Here is a 20,132-nt window from a genome sequence, read left to right as displayed (position 1 = left end):
GTTCAGCACTTTTGAAATGGACAGCGATATAATTCTGAATATGGGCTGTTCTTAGAGTATTCTGAATGTACACCAAGTCCGAACCGTAGGATAAATAACGGGGGCACATAGGGCAGACAATGAAAGCTATTACAATGGGGGCAGGTAAGCAGGCAATGAAATCTGTTGCAATATTCAATGATGACATTTCTCTAAAACTGGCTATAGGCTAGATGTGCACCACCAAGTCAGAACAGTAGGCTAAGTTCGAAGGAGGGAAGGGACCAAATTCTTAAGGTGAGACACATAGGCTACTAACTACATACTACACAACATACTTAGTATTACTTTCTTAGCTACAGTATACATATCTCCCTGGCTCATGTAGCAGCATACTAGACATATTTATGGACTCATCATTGTTGTGCTGTGCTGTCTTGAACAGGAAGTTGGCAAGGCGGTCCTTCTTGTGGGCAAACTTCTCAATTAGTTGGTTTGACAGCATGGCCCAATGCATTTAACCTTTTCTCGCCCATGGACTTGCGAGTTGTTTTGATCTTTATAAGGGGGGAAAGGTTTCTCTCTGACTCGGCGGTTGTCATCGGAGTGGTGATGATGATTTTGAGAAGAGAGACCCATCTCAGACAAGGCCTCCTGCAGGTTGTTCTCGTTGAGTGATTTAAGTAAAGAAAGTGCTGTCTTTCCAGTGTGCAGCTCAGGATGCCGGTAGAGAGTGGACAGCTCCGTTTTCAACTTCTCCTGGTTGCCCAAAGGCCATAGTTTGGTAGCACACTGGAGTTCTGCCGTCAGAAAGCAATAAACATACTGGGAGAAAAATGAGCTGTCCACCAACTTTGCTGCAATTAAGTAGTTATTTTCAGAGAACCTTTCTTACACATGAGCAGCGGTTGTGTCGCATGTCTCCTTCATCACGGGTACAGGGTTAAGTTTGCTCCGCCTTGGTTCAGTGGCATCAACATGTCCTCTGACCAGTGCATTAGTTTGCTCGCAAATATTTTGAATGTTCACCTTGAAGTTGTTGATTGCTCTGGCGATTCCTTCTGCAGCAATGGTTCGTTTCTTCATTAAGTTGTACAAAACATCCATCTCTGGCATGACCAAGGAAAAGAACTCGAGCAGTTGCAGAAATGTGGGATTCTTGAGTTTCATGGGCAGGCCATAAGCCTCGCTGATGATGATCTCATCCCATCCAGGCTGCGTGTGGATGTCCTCCATGCACTGGGCCAGTGCCCCACGGTCCTCCCACACAGCGTTGACGGTTCTGCTTTTGAAGTTCCATCGTGTACCCAGTGGTCTGGTGACCTGTTCGTTGATTCAGTGAGAGCAGAGAGTCTTTTGGGTGGAAAAGGAGGATTGGTCTGCCAAAAACACTAAGCACACTCACTCTCCCTGCACAAAGTTGCTGAAGTGTTAGATTCCGTTGGTGTGCCGAAACAGTGCACAAATTACGTGTTTGGATAAGTCTCCAGTAGCATTTGGACACCACGTACATTTGTGCAACCAGCTTCTCCTTGACATTCAGTGGTGCTAGGACTTGTTTGATAGTGTTGGAGAAGCCAATACCAGTTTTGTCCTTCACCTCTACAAACTCCAAAAACCTCTCCACACACACTGTGGTCTGGTAACATGTAGTGCAGCACTATTACCATCTATGATTTACAGGAGACATCAGTGGTCTCGACTGCCTGTACAGACGCAAAATGAGTCTCAGACACCTCCTTAGCTATAGCTTCTCTGTACACTTCATACATACAATCCAAAAGTGTGTTTTGGATCGTGCTTGATGTAACCTTAGAAATTGGTTGGTAGTCATAATGCCTTTGTAGCCTGTAATCTCCTGCACGCATGGTCTCAAAAATACACCTGAAAACGCCTGGGCTCAAGGAGCCGGCCGACTCGTCATGGCACCGTAATTGCCACACAATTTAATGCATGCTAGAATTCTGTCAAGCACCTATTCTCCTCCGTTTGTTGGTTGTGAAGGTTGATGGCTCGTTTATATGCAGTGTCTATATACTTTAAGATGCTTGCAGTTAGCCACGGCTTCCTTCCAAACCACTCATTGTTGAATTTGAGATTTCTGACTAGTTGTGTAATGTTTATGTCCAATGGCCGATGACCCCCGAGACATTTTATATCTAATTTCACTTCATATGACAAGGATTGAAAAGGATTTGCCAGTAGATTGTCGACTTGATTCTTGATGATGACAGCTAGCTTGCTAGCTAAGATTGATATATTGTAGATATAATTCTTGGATGGGCACAACTAATGCCTTCTTGGATGGGCACAACTAATGTAACTCTCTGGCAGCACCCAAAGGGCTTGAATTTTTGAGCTCTCCCCGCAGATTTTGCGGTGACGTAGTGTCCCCATGAGTGACAGAACACTGAGCCAATCACGGCGCAACTAGAACATTACCAAACCTACGCTCTGTATTTCCGCTGGCTGCCCCATCACCACAGAAAGCATTTAGCTTGTAACGGTATTCGTCGTCTGAAGAAGAGGAAGAGGACTCATCGGACCAAAGCGCAGCATGGTAAGTGTTCATGCATTTTATTGGAACTGAACACTATAACAAAAATAACAAAGAGAATAACCGAAGCCATCCTGTAAGCTACAAAACACTAAACAGAAATTAACTACCCACAAAAAACATGTGGGAAAATGCTACCTAAGTATGGTTCCCAATCAGAGACAACGATAGACAGCTGCCCATGATTGAGAACCCATACCCGGCCAAAACAAAGAAATACAAAAACATAGAAAAAAGAACATAGAATGCCCGCCCAAATCACACCCTGACTAAACCAAAATAGAGACATAAAAAGCTCTAAGGTCAGGGCGTGACGCACCAAAAAGGTGCGGACTCCAGCCGCAAAACCTGAACCTATAGGGGAGGGTCTGGGTGGGCATTTCTCTGCGGTGGCCAGGGCGTGACAGAGCTAGGCTGAAACACCTGCATTTTGGAGTTGCCTTACTCAAGATAGCAAAAAAGAGACCATGTTTGTATGCGGCTTTATTAACTAAATACATTGCTTGCAAACTTATATGTGACACGTATTATTACCAAAATAACATGCAAAACATGAAATGACACTTCGCCACTGAGGAATAGTACTTTTACTCCAGTGTTTCACTGTCAACATGATTGTTTGGCTAACCACCACCTAGTTTCTGATGCTCCAGAAAACATTGTAATCGTGTGTCTGAGTGAGAGCTTTCTCCCTATGTTAGGTCCATCAACTTTTGTTTTCATGGTTAAACCACTCTACATCCAGAAATGCTCACTGGGAAGTTCCTGTAACGTTTGAACTCTTTGTTAGAGCACTCTTTGTTAGAGCACTCTTTGTTAGAGCACTCTTTGTTAGAGCACTCTTTGTTAGAGCACTCTTTGTTAGAGTACTTAATCACAGTGTGAGACATGTGGTTCTATGGAAAAGTCTGGACTGTTATTCATTCATTATACAGGGTGACCTTCATGTGTCCCAATTACCAGTGTACAATGGCACAGACCAACAGCACTCTGTGTGAGTTAGGACATCATGATAACTTCTACACAAAGGTGACACCAAGATCGTGGTGGGGCTCCCAATGACATTGTGAAATTAGACTTAGTTAAGTTGGGATCCATCGTTCATCAAGGATCCACATGAATGTTTTCAATTAGTTTCAGTTACACACTGTATTATGGTGTGAGAACACACTCTCACACAAACTATAGCTGAATATACACAGGGAAAGACATCCTACATATACCCACTTGACAATGGACACCTGTGACACAAAAGTAAACAAACGAGCTACAGACTAAAATCAGTTGAACGGAAATTACATTTGTAAGAGTGAGCAAAAAGTGTGAGCTAAGCACATTTATGGGAGCGGAGGGCAAATGCGTTGTGCGTGGCTGCTGGGTGCGACAGCCAATGTGGCGGGCTTCGTGTGGCGGGGCTTCGATAATCAAACGCCACGCTTTTTTGCACGATGTGTTCCAGGTTAGCACAGGCTCCCCTAGTTCTCCCTGCTGCTCTCACTGGAATCTAAAGGCTGCATGGCCAATAATGTCCGGTCCTCACAAACTACTGGCTAGTGTAACATCCAATATAGCACAGGTTTATCCAGAGCACAATTCCATGTGTCATCCAGCCAATCAGGTCTCTGGGCTTGACTGACCAGGTATGAGGACACAGGACAAAACACCCTTCTGATGAGTTACGTCATACAGGCTGAGGCTCATAAGCCAAAAGCGAGCTGTTGGCAGATGTTGAACCTGATGAATGTCATCAGTACGCCTGCAACCTTCAAAAGACTATCGCAGGTGTGCTGATAACATCAGTGTGGTCACTGAGCCATGAAGGAAGAGTTGTCAACACAGTCTAAGTAATATAATAATAACACAGTCTAAAATACAATAATAATCACCAGGGTGTGTAACCTACTGGCTTCATTAAAGAACATTAATAGAATAACCTGTGCATGATTAACTTCAAAGTCAACCAAACACTAAACATGTTAAGTCCAGTTTGTCCCAGGGTCAGGTAGAGGTCACAACTACATTATATTGTAGTTGACATTGCAGTGTTACGATTCCTCCCTCGCATGCAAAAACTGAGATAAGCATTTGAAATTGACTGTAGGTACAAACCACATTCTTTAGTGTCAGTGTTCATATTTGTTTCCCAGAAATAAACCAGATCAACGTAAGCTTTAAATCTGTGAAAATTTTGAAACAAGACCTAAAATTAACCTAAAATAATGAATCGAACCTGTAAGGCCAACGAAACTCGCATGTTGACTAGCATAAACATTCTAGGACACTGATTTCCCATGGAATAATCAAGCTGTATTTTAATTGGATGAACAGACAGACAGTGTACACAATGACTTCCCAAAAACCGCACATACAGTAACTAATTTGCATAACATCCAGGGATGCTCACTAGTCACCTTTCTGCAAAATTCGCCGTTTTGATTCCAAAATAGATGACCTACGTGATTCATGTAGATCCGATGAGAAATGTTTGGGTGAGTTGGGGATTTGGATCACTACTGGCTGTAAACGAGCGAGTGATGCATGTTTGGAGCAATGCTGGCTTAACATAACAACATAATGCAGCACACGACTGCAGAAAGAAGAGACAACAAATGTATTAGTTACAGCATCAGCGCGCGCTCTGGAAATGAAGCTTGCCAGTTACAGCAGCCTGTTCCCTGAACGATAACGAAGGTGTAACATTAAGTGAGAAGCCTGACCACAGAGGTGGGGGTGAGAATGTGATTAAGCGTACTTCATGAGCTGTAAATGAAAAACTACTGGTATTTTGAAAGTTTGAGGTGAGGGAGAAAGTGTGGTGGAACAAGTATTAACATTGTTAAGTATCTTCTTAGCTGGATCAGATTCTTTGTTAGCTAGCCAGAGAAATGTTAAGCAACATTAGCCAACCTATATGATCAAATAATTGAGTTCATGGTGTAAAAATGAGCTTGCTAATAAAGTCAGACAGCTAGCTAACGTTACAACATCAGATGAGCTAACATTGGGAACATAACCAATTCACTATAGTGTTAACTATAACTAACGCGTTACGTTAGTTGCTTACTGGATCCTGGCAATCTGTGTGAAATGTTAACTAGCAAACCAACTAACCTGTTAACTAATGTTTTCCCTCTACAGTATGTGGTTCATTTTCAGAATGAGAGAATTAGGTGTAAATGAGGCGTTGCTTGTTAATAAACAAGTGTAGCTGGAGCTGGGCCTGGCTTCAGATGGATGTCACTACAGAGGTGAAAGGAACACCACACACTTTCCCTCTTTCTCACTTTTGCTGGCACATTGTAGAACAGATGTCCACAGGCAGAAAGTGTACAATGTAATAAAGTGTAGTGTAGCCCAAATATATTATTTTTTGTTGTGTTGAACTTGACAGTAACAAGTGTGTGTGTGTGTGTGTGTGTGTGTGTGTGTGTGTGTGTGTGTGTGTGTGTGTGTGTGTGTGTGTGTGTGTGTGTGTGTGTGTGTGTGTGTGTGTGTGTGTGTGTGTGTGTGTTGTGTGTGTGTGTGTGTGTGTGTGTGGGGGGGTACATATTTTTTTAACTCTGTGAGCGTTATTTTTGCACACATGTAGCCTTGTGCACTTGATCGATGTCTATAGTGGCCAGTATAATAGAGCAAAAATAGAATGCCTGTTTGTTTAATTATATTTCTACTTTAATATGTTTTTCCCCCAAGTGCAATATTCACGTGTGTGGTCACTAGTGTTCTGTTATAAAGGCTGTCATGGCTAAATGCAATATTAGTCTATTGTTTTTTTTCTCAAGACTTGAGTGTCATTTGCAGTAAAGTCTAATCAACAAATACCATTGGATTGCTTTCTTTACATTTTCTTTTAGCTGTGACTTAGGTTCACATGAACCACTTTTTATTTTACACACAGAGACTGATCATGTAGATAATACTCTTTGTTGTTGAATTAGTACAAGTCTGCATTTCCCCCTCGCAGGGATTTTTTTGCACGTTTCAGTGCAACAACAATAAAGTGTCACCTTTTTAGCAGTTATCATCCCTGAACATTGTGTGATAGGCTGAGAGACTTTTAAATGATGTAAAACATGATGTTACCCCCTTCTTAAACTGAACACACCCTGTTTAATAACCTGGACAAACACACAGAAAATACCCTCTGAGAAGTATCCAGTAACCAAACACATTCAGAAGGCTTTGACCGTGTGACATCTCAAAAAAGGCCTCCTAATAGTTATTTTGGGTCTAACCACCATGACCCATGTGATCTTCTCAAAGGAGACACTTTCTCTTGCAGGTGCACAGGGCAACACGGTGTTCACGTCCGTTTGTGTGGTATGAGTCTCTCTGTCGTTGACTGAGCTTTCGGTCCTGACGGTGTCCCGTTCCACTGAGGTATTAATATCCCTTGGAGCCCACACTCTCACAATGTCCACCGTCCTTCTCCTGAAGGGTAACCTAGGCAACATTGGTTGCTTTTTCCTCAGAGCATCCGGTTTCCTTGAGAGCTAGTACGACTGACTAGGCACAAATGAGTCAATGCTCAACTTAGTATCTTGTCCCGTGCCAGGGAGCTCATGCTCTGAAACAACCCCAAAGTAAGTTTTGAGCCTGTTGTACTGTACCACGGCATGATAAGGTCCATTACACTGTGCTACTTCATACAGCACATCTGACAGTTTCTTTGCAATTTTGAAAGGATCTTTGAGTTTCTTTATCAGTTTGGGTGACAACCCCTTTGTCCTCTGGTTATCTCTAAGTCAAACACATTCATTTTCCTCGTACCTCTGGGGTGTCACATTCAGATCCATGTATTGATTTTTTTTACCTGTGGCTTTTAGATGATTTCTCTTTACAGCTTCCCTTACAGTGCTAAAATACCCTTGCACCTTTTGCACATACTGAAAAACATACTGTTTCCCTTCATTTTGTTGTGTTCCCATAACCACATCAACCGGTAAAGTAATTTCAGTACCAAACAGCATCCTCCTGTATGGTGTGAACCCCGTGGAAGATTGAACACTACTCTTGTATTCCATCATCACATATGGGAGTATCTCATCCCAATTTCTTTGATTGTCATCAACAAAAAGTGACAGGATATTGAGCTCTGTTCATTCTTTATACCAAACCATCTGATTGTGGGTTAATACGGAGTGGTTCGTGTTTTGTTCATTTGTAAAAGATTGCACATCTCTCGAAAAAGAGTAGATTCAAAAGTTCGCCCCTTGTCTCTATGGATAGAGAGAGGAACACCTAGCTTCAACACAAATTCCTGTACCAGTTTCTTGGCCGTTGTTACTGCTTCTGGATTGGGTATGGCATATGCCTCTGACCACCGGGTAAAGTAATCTGACACAACCATAATTTGTTTGTTACCTCGTTCCGTCTCTGTAAACGGACCCATTAAGTCTACAGCTATCCTCTCAAAAGGGCGGCCTGTGACAGACCTGTAACTTGCATGCAGCGCACGCCATGTAGCCCTTACACCCCTGCTTTATGGCTCTCTTACCATCCTGGCCTATAAAATCTTGCTCTAATTTTACTGGTGAGTTTGTCAACTCCTAAATGGCCTCCTGATTTAGCTACAGTTGAAATCGGAAGTTTACATACACCTTTGTCAAATACATTTAAAATGAGTTTTTCACAATGCCCGACATTTGATCCAAATAACAAATCCCTGTTTTAGGTCAGTTAGGCTCACCATTTTATTTTAAGAATGTGAAATGTCAGAATAATAGTAGAGTGAATGATTTATTCCAGCTTTTATTTCTTTCATCACATTCCCAGTGGGTCAGAAGTTTACATACACTCAATTAGTATTTGGTAACATTGCCTTTGAATTAGCCGCCATTGTTGCAACCCCTATTACCAATCTGTTCAATATCTTTTTCGTATCGTCCGGGATCCCTAAATATTGGACAGCTGCCGCAGTCATCCCCCTATTCAAAGGGGGTGACACTCTAGACCCAAATTGTTATAGACCTATATCCATCCTGCCCTGCCTTTCTAAAGTCTTCGAAAGCTAAGTTAACCTCTTGAACCTCTGGGGGCAGTATTTCATTTTTGGATGAAAAACGTTCCCGTTTTAAACAAGATATTTTGTCATGAAAAGATGCTTGACTATGCATATAATTGACAGCTTTGGAAAGAAAATACTCTGACGTTTCCACAACTGCAAAGATATTGTCTGTGAGTGCCACAGAACTAATGCTACAGGTGAAACCAAGATGAAATTTCATACAGGAAGTGAGCCAGATTTTGAATACGCTGTGTTCCAATGTCTCCTTATATGGCTGTGAATGTGCAAGGAATGAGCCTACACTTTCTGTCGTTTCCCCAAGGTGTCTGCAACATTGTGACGTATTTGTAGGCATATCATTGGAAAATTGACCATAAGAGACTACATTTACCAGGTGTCCGCTCTGTGTCCTCCGTCAAAACTATTGCGTAATCTCCAGGTGCGTGCATTTTTCCATTTTGTTCAGAGGAGAAACCAATCTGCCACGAGTGATTTATCATCAAATAGATATGTGAAAAACACCTTGAGGATTGATTCTCAACAACATTTGCCATTTCTGTCGATATTATGGAGTTAATTTGGAAAAAGGTTCGCCGTTGTAATGACTGAATTTTCGGGTTTTTTTCTTATCCAAACGTTATGACCAAAACGGAGCGATTTCTCCTACACAAATAATATTTTTGGAAAAACTGAACATTTGCTATCTAACTGAGAGTCTCCTCATTGAAAACATCCGAAGTTCTTCAAAGGTAAATGATTTTATTTGAATGCTTTTCTTGTTTTTGTGAAAATGTTGCCTGCTGAATGCTAGGCTTAATGCTATGCTAGCTATCAATACTCTTACACAAATGCTTGTGTAGCTATGGTTGAAAAGCATTTTTTGAAAATCTGAGATGACAGTGTTGTTAACAAAAGGCTAAGCTTGTGAGCCAATATATTCAATTAATTTCATTTGCGATTTTCATGAATAGTTAACGTTGCGTTATGGTAATGAGCTTGAGGCTATAATTACACTCCAGGATACGTGATTGCTCGTCGCAACAGGTTAATAAACAGATCACTGACCATTTTGAATCCCACCGTAACTTCTCTGCTGTGCAATCCGGTTTCCGAGCTGGTCATGGGTGCACCTCAGCCATGCTCAAGGTATTAAATGATATCATAACCGCCATCGATAAAAGACTGTGCAGCCGTCTTCATCGACCTGGCCAATGCTTTCGACTCTGTCAATCACCGTATTCTTATCGGCAGACTCAATAGCCTTGGTATCTCAAATGACTGCCTCGCCTGGTTCACCAACTACTTCGCAGACAGAGTTCAGTGTGTCAAATCGGAGGGCCTGTTATCCGGACCTCTTGCAGTCTCCATGGGGGTACCACAGGGTTCAATTCTCGGGCCGACTCTTCTCTGTATTTATCAACGATGTCGCTCTTGCTGTGGGTGATTCCCTGATCCACCTCTACGCAGACGACACCATTCTGTATACATCTGGCCCTTCTTTGTACACTGTGTTAACCTCTCTAGGGTATGTGGGACGCTAGCCCACCTGGCCAACATCCAGTGAGATTGCAGAGCACCAAATTCAAATACAGAAATACTCTTTATAAAATTTCAGAAAAGATACAACTATTTTACATAGGTTTAAAGATGAACTTCTTGTGAATCCAACCACGGTGTCAGATTTAAAAAATTCATTACGGCAAAAGCATACATTACAATTATTTGAGAACATAGCCCAGCAGACAAATCATTACAAACAGTAACCAGCCAAGTAGAAGAGTTACACAAGTCAGAAATAGAGATAAAATTAATCACTTACCTTTGATGATCTTCATATGGTTGCACTCAGAAGACATTCATTTATTCAATAAGTGTTCCTTATGTTCGATAAAGTGTCTTTATATCCGAAAACCTCAGTTTTGTTCGCGCGTTTACTTCAGTAATCCACAGGCTCAAACACAGTCACAACAGGCAGACAAAAAAATCAAAATTGTGTCCGTAAAGTTCATAGAAACATGTCAAACGATGTTTATATTCAATCTTCAGGTTGTTTTTAGCCTAAATAATCAATAATATTTCAACCGGACAATAACGTCGTCAATATAAAAGGTAAACAAGAAAGGCACTTTCTCGGTCGAGAGCATGAAAAAGCTCTGACACAGCAGGGTCCACTCATTCAGACTGCTCTTACTCCCTCATTTTTCAGAATATAAGCCTGAAACAATTTCTAAAGACTGTTGACATCTAGTGGAAGGTATAGGAACTGCAATTTGTCAATAGATACTGTAATGGCATTGAATAGAAAACTACAACAGAAAAACAAATCCTACTTCCTGAATGTATTTTTCTCAGGTTTTCGCCTGCCATATCAGTTTTGTTATACTCACAGACACTATTTTAACAGTTTTGGAAACATTCAAGTGTTTTCTATCCAAATCTACCAATTATATGCATATCCTATCTTCTGGGCCTGAGTAGAAAGCAGTTTAATTTGGGCACGCTTTTCATTCAAAATTCCAAATGCTGCCCCCTACCCTAGAGAAGTTAACTAACTTCCAAATGTGCTTCAATGCCATACAACACTCATTCCGTGGCCTCCAACTGCTCTTAAACGTTAGTAAAACCAAATGCATGCTTTTCAACTGTTCGCTACCCGCGCCCGTCCGACTAGCATTGCTACTCTGGACGGTTATGACCTAGAATACGCGGACAACTCCAAATACCTAGGTGTCTAGCTAGACTGTAAACTCTCCTTCCAGACTCATATCAAACATCTCCAATCCAAAATCAAATCTAGAATCGGCTTTCTATTTTGCAACAAAGCCTCCTTCACTCACGCCGCCAAACTTACCCTAGTAAAACTGACTATCCTACCGATCCTCGACTTCTGCATCTACAAAATAGCTTCCAATACTCTACTCAGCAAACTGGATGCAGTCTATCATAGTGCCATCTGTTTTGTTACCAAAGCCCCTTATACCACCCACCACTGCGACCTGTATGCTCTAGTCGGCTGGCCCTCGCTACATATTCGTCGCCAGACCCACTGGCTCCAGGTCATCTATAAGTCTATGCGAGGTAAAGCTCCGCCTTATCTCAGCTCACTGGTCACGATAACAACACCCACGTGTAGCACGTGCTCCAGCAGGAATATCTCACTGGTCATCCCCAAAACCAACACCTCGTTTGGCGGCCGTTCCTTCCAGTTCTCTGCTGCCGGTGACTGAAATGAATTGCAAAAATCGCTGAAGCATTTCCCTCACTAACTTTAAACATCAGCTATCTGAGCAGCTAACCGATCATTGCAGCTGTACATAGTCCATCTCTAAATAGCCCACCCAATCTACCTACCTCATCCCCATATTGTTTTTATGAACTTTTCTGCTCTTTTGCACCAGTTTCACTACTTGCACATCATCATCTGCTCATCTATCACTCCCGTATTAATCTGCTTAATTTTACTTTGCTCCTATGGCCTATTTATTGCCTTACCACCTCACTCTTTTTTATTATTATTTGCACACACTATATAGACTTTCTTTTTTCTATTGTGTTATTGATTGTACGCTTGTTTATTCCATGTGTAACTCTGTGCTGTTGTTTGTGTCGCACTGCTTTGCTTTATCTTGGCCAGGTTGCAGTTGTAAATGAGAACTTGTTCTCAACTAGCTTACCTGGTTAAATAAAGATGAAATAAATAAAAAGGTCCTTTGCTGTTGTTCTGGGATTGATTTGCACTTTCCGCACCAAAGTACGTTCATCTCTAAGAGACAGAACGCTCCTCCTTCCTGACCGGTATGACGGCTGCGTGGTCCCATGGTGTTTATACTTGCGTACTATTGTTTGTTCAGATGAACGCGGTACCTTCAGGCATTAGGAAATTGCTCCCAAGGATGAACCAGACTTGTCAAAAGAAATCAGCAAAGACCTCAGAAGCAAAATTGTAGACCTACAATTTTGTTTCTGAGGTCTTGGCTGATTTCTTTTGATTTTCCCACGATGTTAAGCAAAGAGGAACTGCGTTTGAAGGTAGGCCTTGAAATACATCCACAGGTACACCTCCAATTGACTCAAAAATGTCAATTAGCCTATCAGAAGCTTCTAAAGCCATTACATAATTTTCTGGAATTTTCCAAGCTATTTAAAGGCACAGTCAACTTAGTGTATGTACTGGAATTGTGATACAGTGAATTATAAGTTAAATAATCTGTAAACAATTGTTGGAAAAATGACTTGTGTCATGCACAAAGTAGATGTCCTAACCGACTTGCCAAAACTATAGTTTGTTAACAAGAAATTTGTGGAGTGGTTGAAAAACAACTTTTTAATGACTCCAACATAAGTGTATGTAAACTTCCGACTTCAACTGTAAGTATCTCAGGGTACAAACCCTCTCCAGATGTTTTATTTGTTTTATTTCACCTTTATTTAACCAGGTAGGCAAGTTGAGAACATGTTCTCATTTACAATTGCGACCTGGCCAAGATAAAGCAAAGCAGTTCGACAACACAGAGTTACACATGGAGTAAAACAACCATACAGTCAATAATACAGTATTAAAATAAGTCTATATACAATGTGAGCAAATGAGGTGAGATAAGGGAGGTAAAGGTAAAAAAAGCCATGGTGTCGAAGTAAATACAATATCGCAAGTAAAACACTGGAATGGTAGATTTGCAGTGGAAGAATGTGCAAAGTAGAGATAGAAATAATGGGGTGCAAAGGAGCAAAATAAATAAATAAATACAGTAGGGGGAGAGGTTGTTGTTTGGGCTAAATTACAGATGGGCTATGTACAGGTGCAGTAATCTGTGAGCTGCTCTGACAGCTAGCTGGTGCTTAAAGCTAGTGAGGGGGATGTGTTTCCAGTTTCAGAGATTTGTGTAGTTCGTTCCAGCCATTGGCAGCAGAGAACTTGAAGGAGAGGCATCCAAATGAAGAATTGGTTTTGGGGGTGACCATAGAGATATACCTGCTGGAGCGTGTGCTACAGTTGGGTGCTGCTATGGTGACCAGCGAGCTGAGATAAGGGGGGACTTTACCTAGCAGGGTCTTGTAGATGACATGGAGCCAGTAGGTTTGGCGACGAGTATGAAGCGAGGGCCAGCCAACGAGAGCGTACAGGTCGCAATGGTGGGTAGTATATGGGGCTTTGGTGACAAAATGGATGGCACTGTGATAGACTGCATCCAATTTGTTGAGTAGGGTATTGGAGGCTATTTTGTAATGACATCGCCGAAGTCGAGGATCGGTAGGATGGTCAGTTTTACAAGGGTATGTTTGGCAGCATGAGTGAAGGATGCTTTGTTGCGAAATAGGAAGCCAATTCTAGATTTCATTTTGGATTGGAGTTGTTTGATGTGAGTCTGGAAGGAGAGTTTACAGTCTAACCAGAGACCTAGGTATTTGTAGTTGTCCACATATTCTAAGTCAGAACCGTCCAGAGTAGTGATGTTGGATGGGCGGGCAGGTGTCATCTGTCTCATAGTTTTGACTCTTAAGGCATAACACCTTATTATTCACATGTAATGCCCCCCACACTTGTTTGAAAGGCCTAAACTTTGGCTCCGATTGCAACTCCACAGGGAGCTTTGCTCTACCTTCTTTTTTTCCATGTCTTTAACTGGGAGACCACTGGGTCTCTATCCTGTGCTTCCAAAAGGAAAGCTGCATTTCTGAATCCTGCCTGGCTTGTTTGAGCTCCAGCTACAGGCTCAATGGTGACATCCTGAGGCTTGTTTACGATGGCTCTCAGATTGACAGTGGCCTCCTGTGAGACAGCTGTGTCCACACTCTGTCTGTGTGTGTCGGCGTGACACACCATCAGCATTACTGTGCAGTCTCCCTGGCCTGTTGACAATATCATAGTCAAACTGACCCAGTTTCTCCAACCATCTCGCCAACTGTCCCGAGCCAACCTCAGTGAGCTGTGATCAATTTTCAGTAGAAATTTCCTCTCCAGCAAAAAAGTGTTGGAAACACTGCCACAGCAAGAAGCTCCTTCTTCGTATTTGAATACTTCATCTCCTGTTTTGACAGTGCACGACTGGCATATGCTACTACTCTCTCTCTCTCTACCCTTGTATTTCTGGGAGAGGACTGCCCCCTATGCCTGTGTCACATGTGTTGGTATCCATGATGAAATCTAGATTTGTGTCCCGGGAAAGCCAGTATGGGGGATGTGGTAAGCTTGGACTTTTCCCCTTGTCTGTTAACCTGTACAAAGCCTCCGCCATAGCTGCAAAATCTGTTATGAACCTCTTGTAGAATGATGCCAGGCCTAGAAACTTCTTGCCTCTGTCAGCGACTTGAGGCTAGGCCATGACCTGACTGTCTCTGTTTTCCATGGGGTCAGTGGACCCTCCCTCAGCCCGAGATGATGTGTCCCAGGTAGCTCACCTGCGACCTGAACATGTGGCACTTTGATGGCTTCCCCTTAAGTCCTGCCTGCTCCAATCTGCTGAAAATCTTGTCTAAACGCTTCACATGCTCTTGGAATGTACGACCAAACACTATGAAGTCATCTAAGTACACCAAACATGTTGTCCACCCTAAGTCAGACAACACCAGGTCCATGAGACGCTGGAAGCTGCTTGGAGCATTTGTCAACCCAAACCCCATGTCCTGGAATTCAAAAAGCCCTCACTTTGTACTTTCACAAAATAAGTTTTTCAACGATCCTCTGGGTGCATCTCGACTTGCCAGGACCCATACAAACACACACACGTACACATGGGCGTACTTGTGAACCGATGAGAATGATTTACATTATTGGTCCCTCGCCACCATGACTGTGTCATTTGATCTCTCCTACTGTGGGTACTAACAGGAGCCGTAACGCTAAGCACTTTTTATTATGGCTTGCTGACTACGTGTTTTGTAACCCAGTTATTCTGCTGAATATCAGAAGGGTCGTTCCCATTGAACTGCATTTGACAAGGTCACCATAGGAGTGGCCCATCCTTCCTTTCACAACAAACACTAGCATGGTATCTTTCATGGTCGTAATTACTGTTCAAAACCACTGAATATTATACTACTAGGGATTGGTGTAGTTTCCATCAGAATTTGGACTAATTGGACCAATCATGACAGGTGGATTAGAAAGGGCTGTCCCTTGTGTCCGTCTGTATTTCTGTTCAAGAAGGAGAACCTTGGACTGTGGTTACGGTGATTGCTGTGTTTTCAATAGGAAAGTAAACACTTTCGTATCAAATGTGTTTTTATGCTCTTGTGTAATGCATACACTATGAGTAAAAACATACGAGTGTGAGAGACTGTTGGTCAGACTGGAATGATCTAAGAATAAATAATTATGGCTTCAACATGAAAACAAGCAGAGGCGAGGAGTATTGTAAGTTCAAGGTTAGAGTACATACCAGAAACAGTAGGTACAGAAAGCTGATATAGAGTAAGGATCTGACCATTCAATCCAAGTGCATTAACATCAACTGTATGGGAACAACTAACTGGGTTGGAAAACTGAAACGAATTGAAATGGGCAATACACACTCTCACACACTCTCCTTTCTTCTGTTTTAGATGGGCAGTGCCGAAGAGGCCTGTTAACAGATCGCCTGCTGCTGCTGTGTGCGTGGCACGGATCGTCAGTGACAGTCTTGGAGGAAGGGTGTGTTCTTTGGCGTTTGAAGAGCTCTCATCCAGCAGAAGAGCTCTCATCCCCCTACACCCCATCAACCTCCCCACCTCCCTCTCCACAGCTAGCGACAGACCTTGGACAATAATCTCTCCAAGATTTATGATGTCCTTGTGCCGGAGTGGAGGCCTGGCTCTTTGTTCATAAGAGGGGTTTTATTTCACCACTTTTTTTTTTCTCTCATCTTCTTCCTCATTCGAAAAAGGTGTGGGACCAGCCGTGAAATGGGAAACGTCTGTTTTACATGTGAAGCCCATCTGGAGAGAAAGTGTGCTTTCAGGCCTGGATTTAAGGAATTACTCAACAACAAAAAGGAAACGTCACTTAACGGAATGTCGTTTTCCCTCTTTCCTTCTCATTAACAACAACATGTAGGATTGTCCCGTCCCTTTAAACGCTTAGTCACAAAATAAACAATGCACCTACAGAATATGAGGACAATGTGCAACATTTCCTTCTGTAATGTGGACTCGAAGATCGACCAGTACTTCCAGCCTACGCTGTACATCATTGTCATTGTCCTGGGCCTGCCGACCAACTGCATGGCTCTGTGGGCAGCTTACTTGCAGGTGAAGCAGAAAAACGAGCTGGGCATCTACTTGATCAACCTCTCCTTGGCTGACCTCCTCTACATCGGCACGCTGCCCCTATGGATCGACTACTTCCTCCAGCACGACGACTGGATTCATGGCCAGAATTCCTGCAAGCTCTTCGGCTTCATCTTCTACACCAACATCTACGTCAGCATCGCCTTCCTCTGCTGCATTTCCATCGACCGATACCTGGCCGTGGCCTACCCACTCAAGTTCGCCAAGGTCCGGCGGGTGAAAACTGCCGTGCTGGTCAGTTCCGTGGTGTGGACCATCGAGATAGTGGCCAATTCTGCACCACTCTTCCATGACGAGCTCTTCCAGGACCGTTTCAACCACACCTTCTGCTTTGAGAAGTACCCCATGCAAGACTGGGTTGCGGGCATGAACCTTTACCGGACCTTTCTGGGTTTCCTGGTGCCCTGGCTGATCATGCTGGGTGCGTACCGGGGCATTCTGCGGGCGGTGCACGGCAATGTGTCCACGGAGTGTCACGAGAAGGCGAAGATCAAGCGCCTGGCGCTGAGTCTAATCCTGATCGTGTTGCTGTGCTTCGGGCCATACCACTTGCTCCTGCTGTGTCGCAGCATCCTCTTCCTCCAGAAGCCCTGCGACTGTGGCGCAGAGGAGGACCTGTTTGCAGCCTACCATGTGGCGCTGGCGCTCACCAGTCTGAACTGTGTGGCTGACCCCATCCTCTACTGTTTTGTTAACGAGGGCGCACGACATGACGTCGGTCACGCGCTCACCACCCTGCTGGGTGTCTTCAAGCGGAACTCGCCCGCGCCAGCTGATGCACTGGCAGCCGGATCTTTCACCTTGGAGACACCACTGTCCACCAAAAAGCAGCTGGGCCTGTACAGCGAGGTCAAGGCCAGCACCTACAAGACAGAGCTGGTGGCCCTCAAAGAGGAGTGTCTTCAGATGACCATACTCAGTGTTAAGAAATGAACAGCCATCCTGATCCGCCATGAGAAAAACCCAAGACTATGAGGAAGTGGGTCAGTTTATGTTGCATAGAAAATGGGAGAGGTTTTATTATGTGTAATGTTTTAGCTGTTTTATTAGTTTTGGGGATGACACCTCATATTATGTACCTCATATGGTAAACTGTGATTGAAATGTGTTTGATATAGACAAATATAATCAAATCAAGATGGACCATGGGCACATTGTGACAACCGTAAGAAAGACTATACTATGTTCAGTTGCATAGATGTGATGCAATGTGAAACAAAGGATGTTTGCCATCAAACGGTTTCTTTCTCCTCCTCGTTATCTATAGCAGGTTTTGTGTTCTAGTTGGGACAAGGTTATCTAACCATGGATTCAACATGTTTACATTTCTCTTTCAATGAGCTCCAGATGCCTCGTAACAGCTCCAAAAATCCCAAATGTGTTCTGTCAGCCGGAGAGTGAAGCACAATAATACTTGTTTTGTTCGACAATTTCCCTGGGAAATAAATTATATCATTGTTTCAATTGTGTTGTGTCTGCTGTAACAGTACTTTGAACAAATATAATGTCAGGAAACCGAGGGGGGTCAACTTTATGGTTGATGTGTTGCCGTGAAAGGCATTAGTGTGTTGACCATGGACCTGATAATAGTGTTGTGTCCATCTTCAATGTTCATTGTCATACTACTGAAACTACTGTAGGTTGTCTTGCAGTTGGTGCCTATTTGAATAGATAGAATAACAAACACTTATTAATGTCCCCATCAACATTTCTTGGGTCTTGTCTGTCATATCCGAAAATCAGACATAATACTCCAAATGACTTTCACACCGCTTATCACAGCATTCACTGATGTGATAATGAGGATGATGGGTAATTCCACTGGGGGTAATTGTTTTCCCTCCGCCCTGTGGCTGACGGACCACGATATTGATGGTGTGTCGATGGGACTGTCACATTGTTCCAGGGTGGTAGTTCTTGAGATGTCAGGGAGACAACTCCTCCCAATGAAAACAGTGCAGTGTGATCTGGGTCCACACTACATTGGCATTGCAAGTCCTGCATGATGTGCCTATTTAAAGTAAGCAGGGCAAGGCAGCTATCACCCTCATCACCACTAATGAGCCAGTGAGATTCCTAATCAGATGTGATCACAGCTCTGCCTGTAAAATGTTTCCCAGATCAGATTGGGGCCATCTGCAGCCTCTCTCTCTGCCTCCATGGGTTAAGGCTGTTGCTCAATGACATGGAAAGGATCAAGGTCAATAGTTCAAATACAATGGGCTTCTTATCTCCGAGAGGCAGGTTATGTTTTCATTGATATTCAGGGATTTAAAGCGAGCCTCGTGACCTACTTTGTTATGACAATATGGAAATACGAATGAGTATTTGAATTAGATGAAGTTATTTCTTCAAATGGATTCTGAATCACCTAATTGTGGCAGCTTCAGGAGGAGGATTAAACAAGTGACATACACTAGGTTTGCCTGGAGTCTGTAGAAAATGTTATTTCTGAAGGAGGTCTTGTCACAGAAATACTCTGGGTAAGAACGACCAGTGAAATATCACAGCCCTAGCCCACTGATGTTTGTTGTTGCTGTTGGCGTAGGGCTCTTAATCAGATATAATAATGGCCATGCTGTAACCAAAACAGTCCTTTCTCCATTATTACGCTTGTGTAATCTTAGCATGACAGCCCACACTTTGCTTTAGTGAGCACCGCTAAGAATCTGCGGAAACAAATCACACTGCATCTTACCAAAAACAGGTCTCTCCAATACATCCTGCCAACCTACAGATAAAACACAAACTGCAGAAACAAGGCTTTCCCTTGCTAATTCATTAGCATCATAAACCCATGTTCATTATGAACTGAAATTTCCTCTGACGTTTCCCACAAACCAAATCACTGGCTTGACACTGACACAAAATAAGAGAAACTATCTCGAGGCATTTCGTTTGATTGATATCCCCCGTGATAAGACAAGGTGTTAGTGTGCCCCAATTGTCCTACACCAATCAGAAATAACTAACACTGTGAGTAATGACCTTTTTCGTGCATTACTACTGTCATGCAAATTGGATTGGATTGTCATGCAAATGATCATTGGTATACTATATTACTCGCTGATGAACCCAAGCTTGAAATTACTGTAAGCTTTTACCCAAATGAACACATTCATTTGTATGGTACAGTAAGATACTGTTTATTCTATCACAATGATACACAGTGAATACATTGAAAGCAGTGACGTGTGATACTGTGAATTTTCAGGCAGAGCTACAAATAACCTCTTATGTAATTACTATCTCATTGTGCTGGCGTTTTCATTCACACAATCATCATCTTCTTTACCACAGTATTTTGTGGTATCCTCTGTAAAA

General features: G+C 42.8%; 1 protein-coding gene across 2 annotated transcripts in view; it reads left to right on the top strand.

The window, feature by feature from the left end:
* The window catches only part of LOC118397189 (G-protein coupled receptor 4-like), a 52,029-nt gene extending 33,757 nt beyond the window's left edge, over window positions 1-18,272 (top strand). For both annotated transcript variants that reach the window (XM_035791709.1, XM_035791711.2), the window contains exon 2: window positions 16,086-18,272. In XM_035791709.1, the coding sequence (XP_035647602.1) occupies window positions 16,617-17,741 (1,125 nt within the window). In that variant the 5' untranslated portion in view covers window positions 16,086-16,616 and the 3' untranslated portion in view covers window positions 17,742-18,272. The remainder of the gene's footprint in view (window positions 1-16,085) is intronic.
* Window positions 18,273-20,132: the final 1,860 nt, after the last annotated feature.

This window comes from Oncorhynchus keta, chromosome 18, assembly GCF_023373465.1.
Source record: "Oncorhynchus keta strain PuntledgeMale-10-30-2019 chromosome 18, Oket_V2, whole genome shotgun sequence".
Taxonomy (NCBI): domain Eukaryota; kingdom Metazoa; phylum Chordata; class Actinopteri; order Salmoniformes; family Salmonidae; genus Oncorhynchus; species Oncorhynchus keta.
This window is presented reverse-complemented; position numbering and strand designations above follow the sequence as displayed.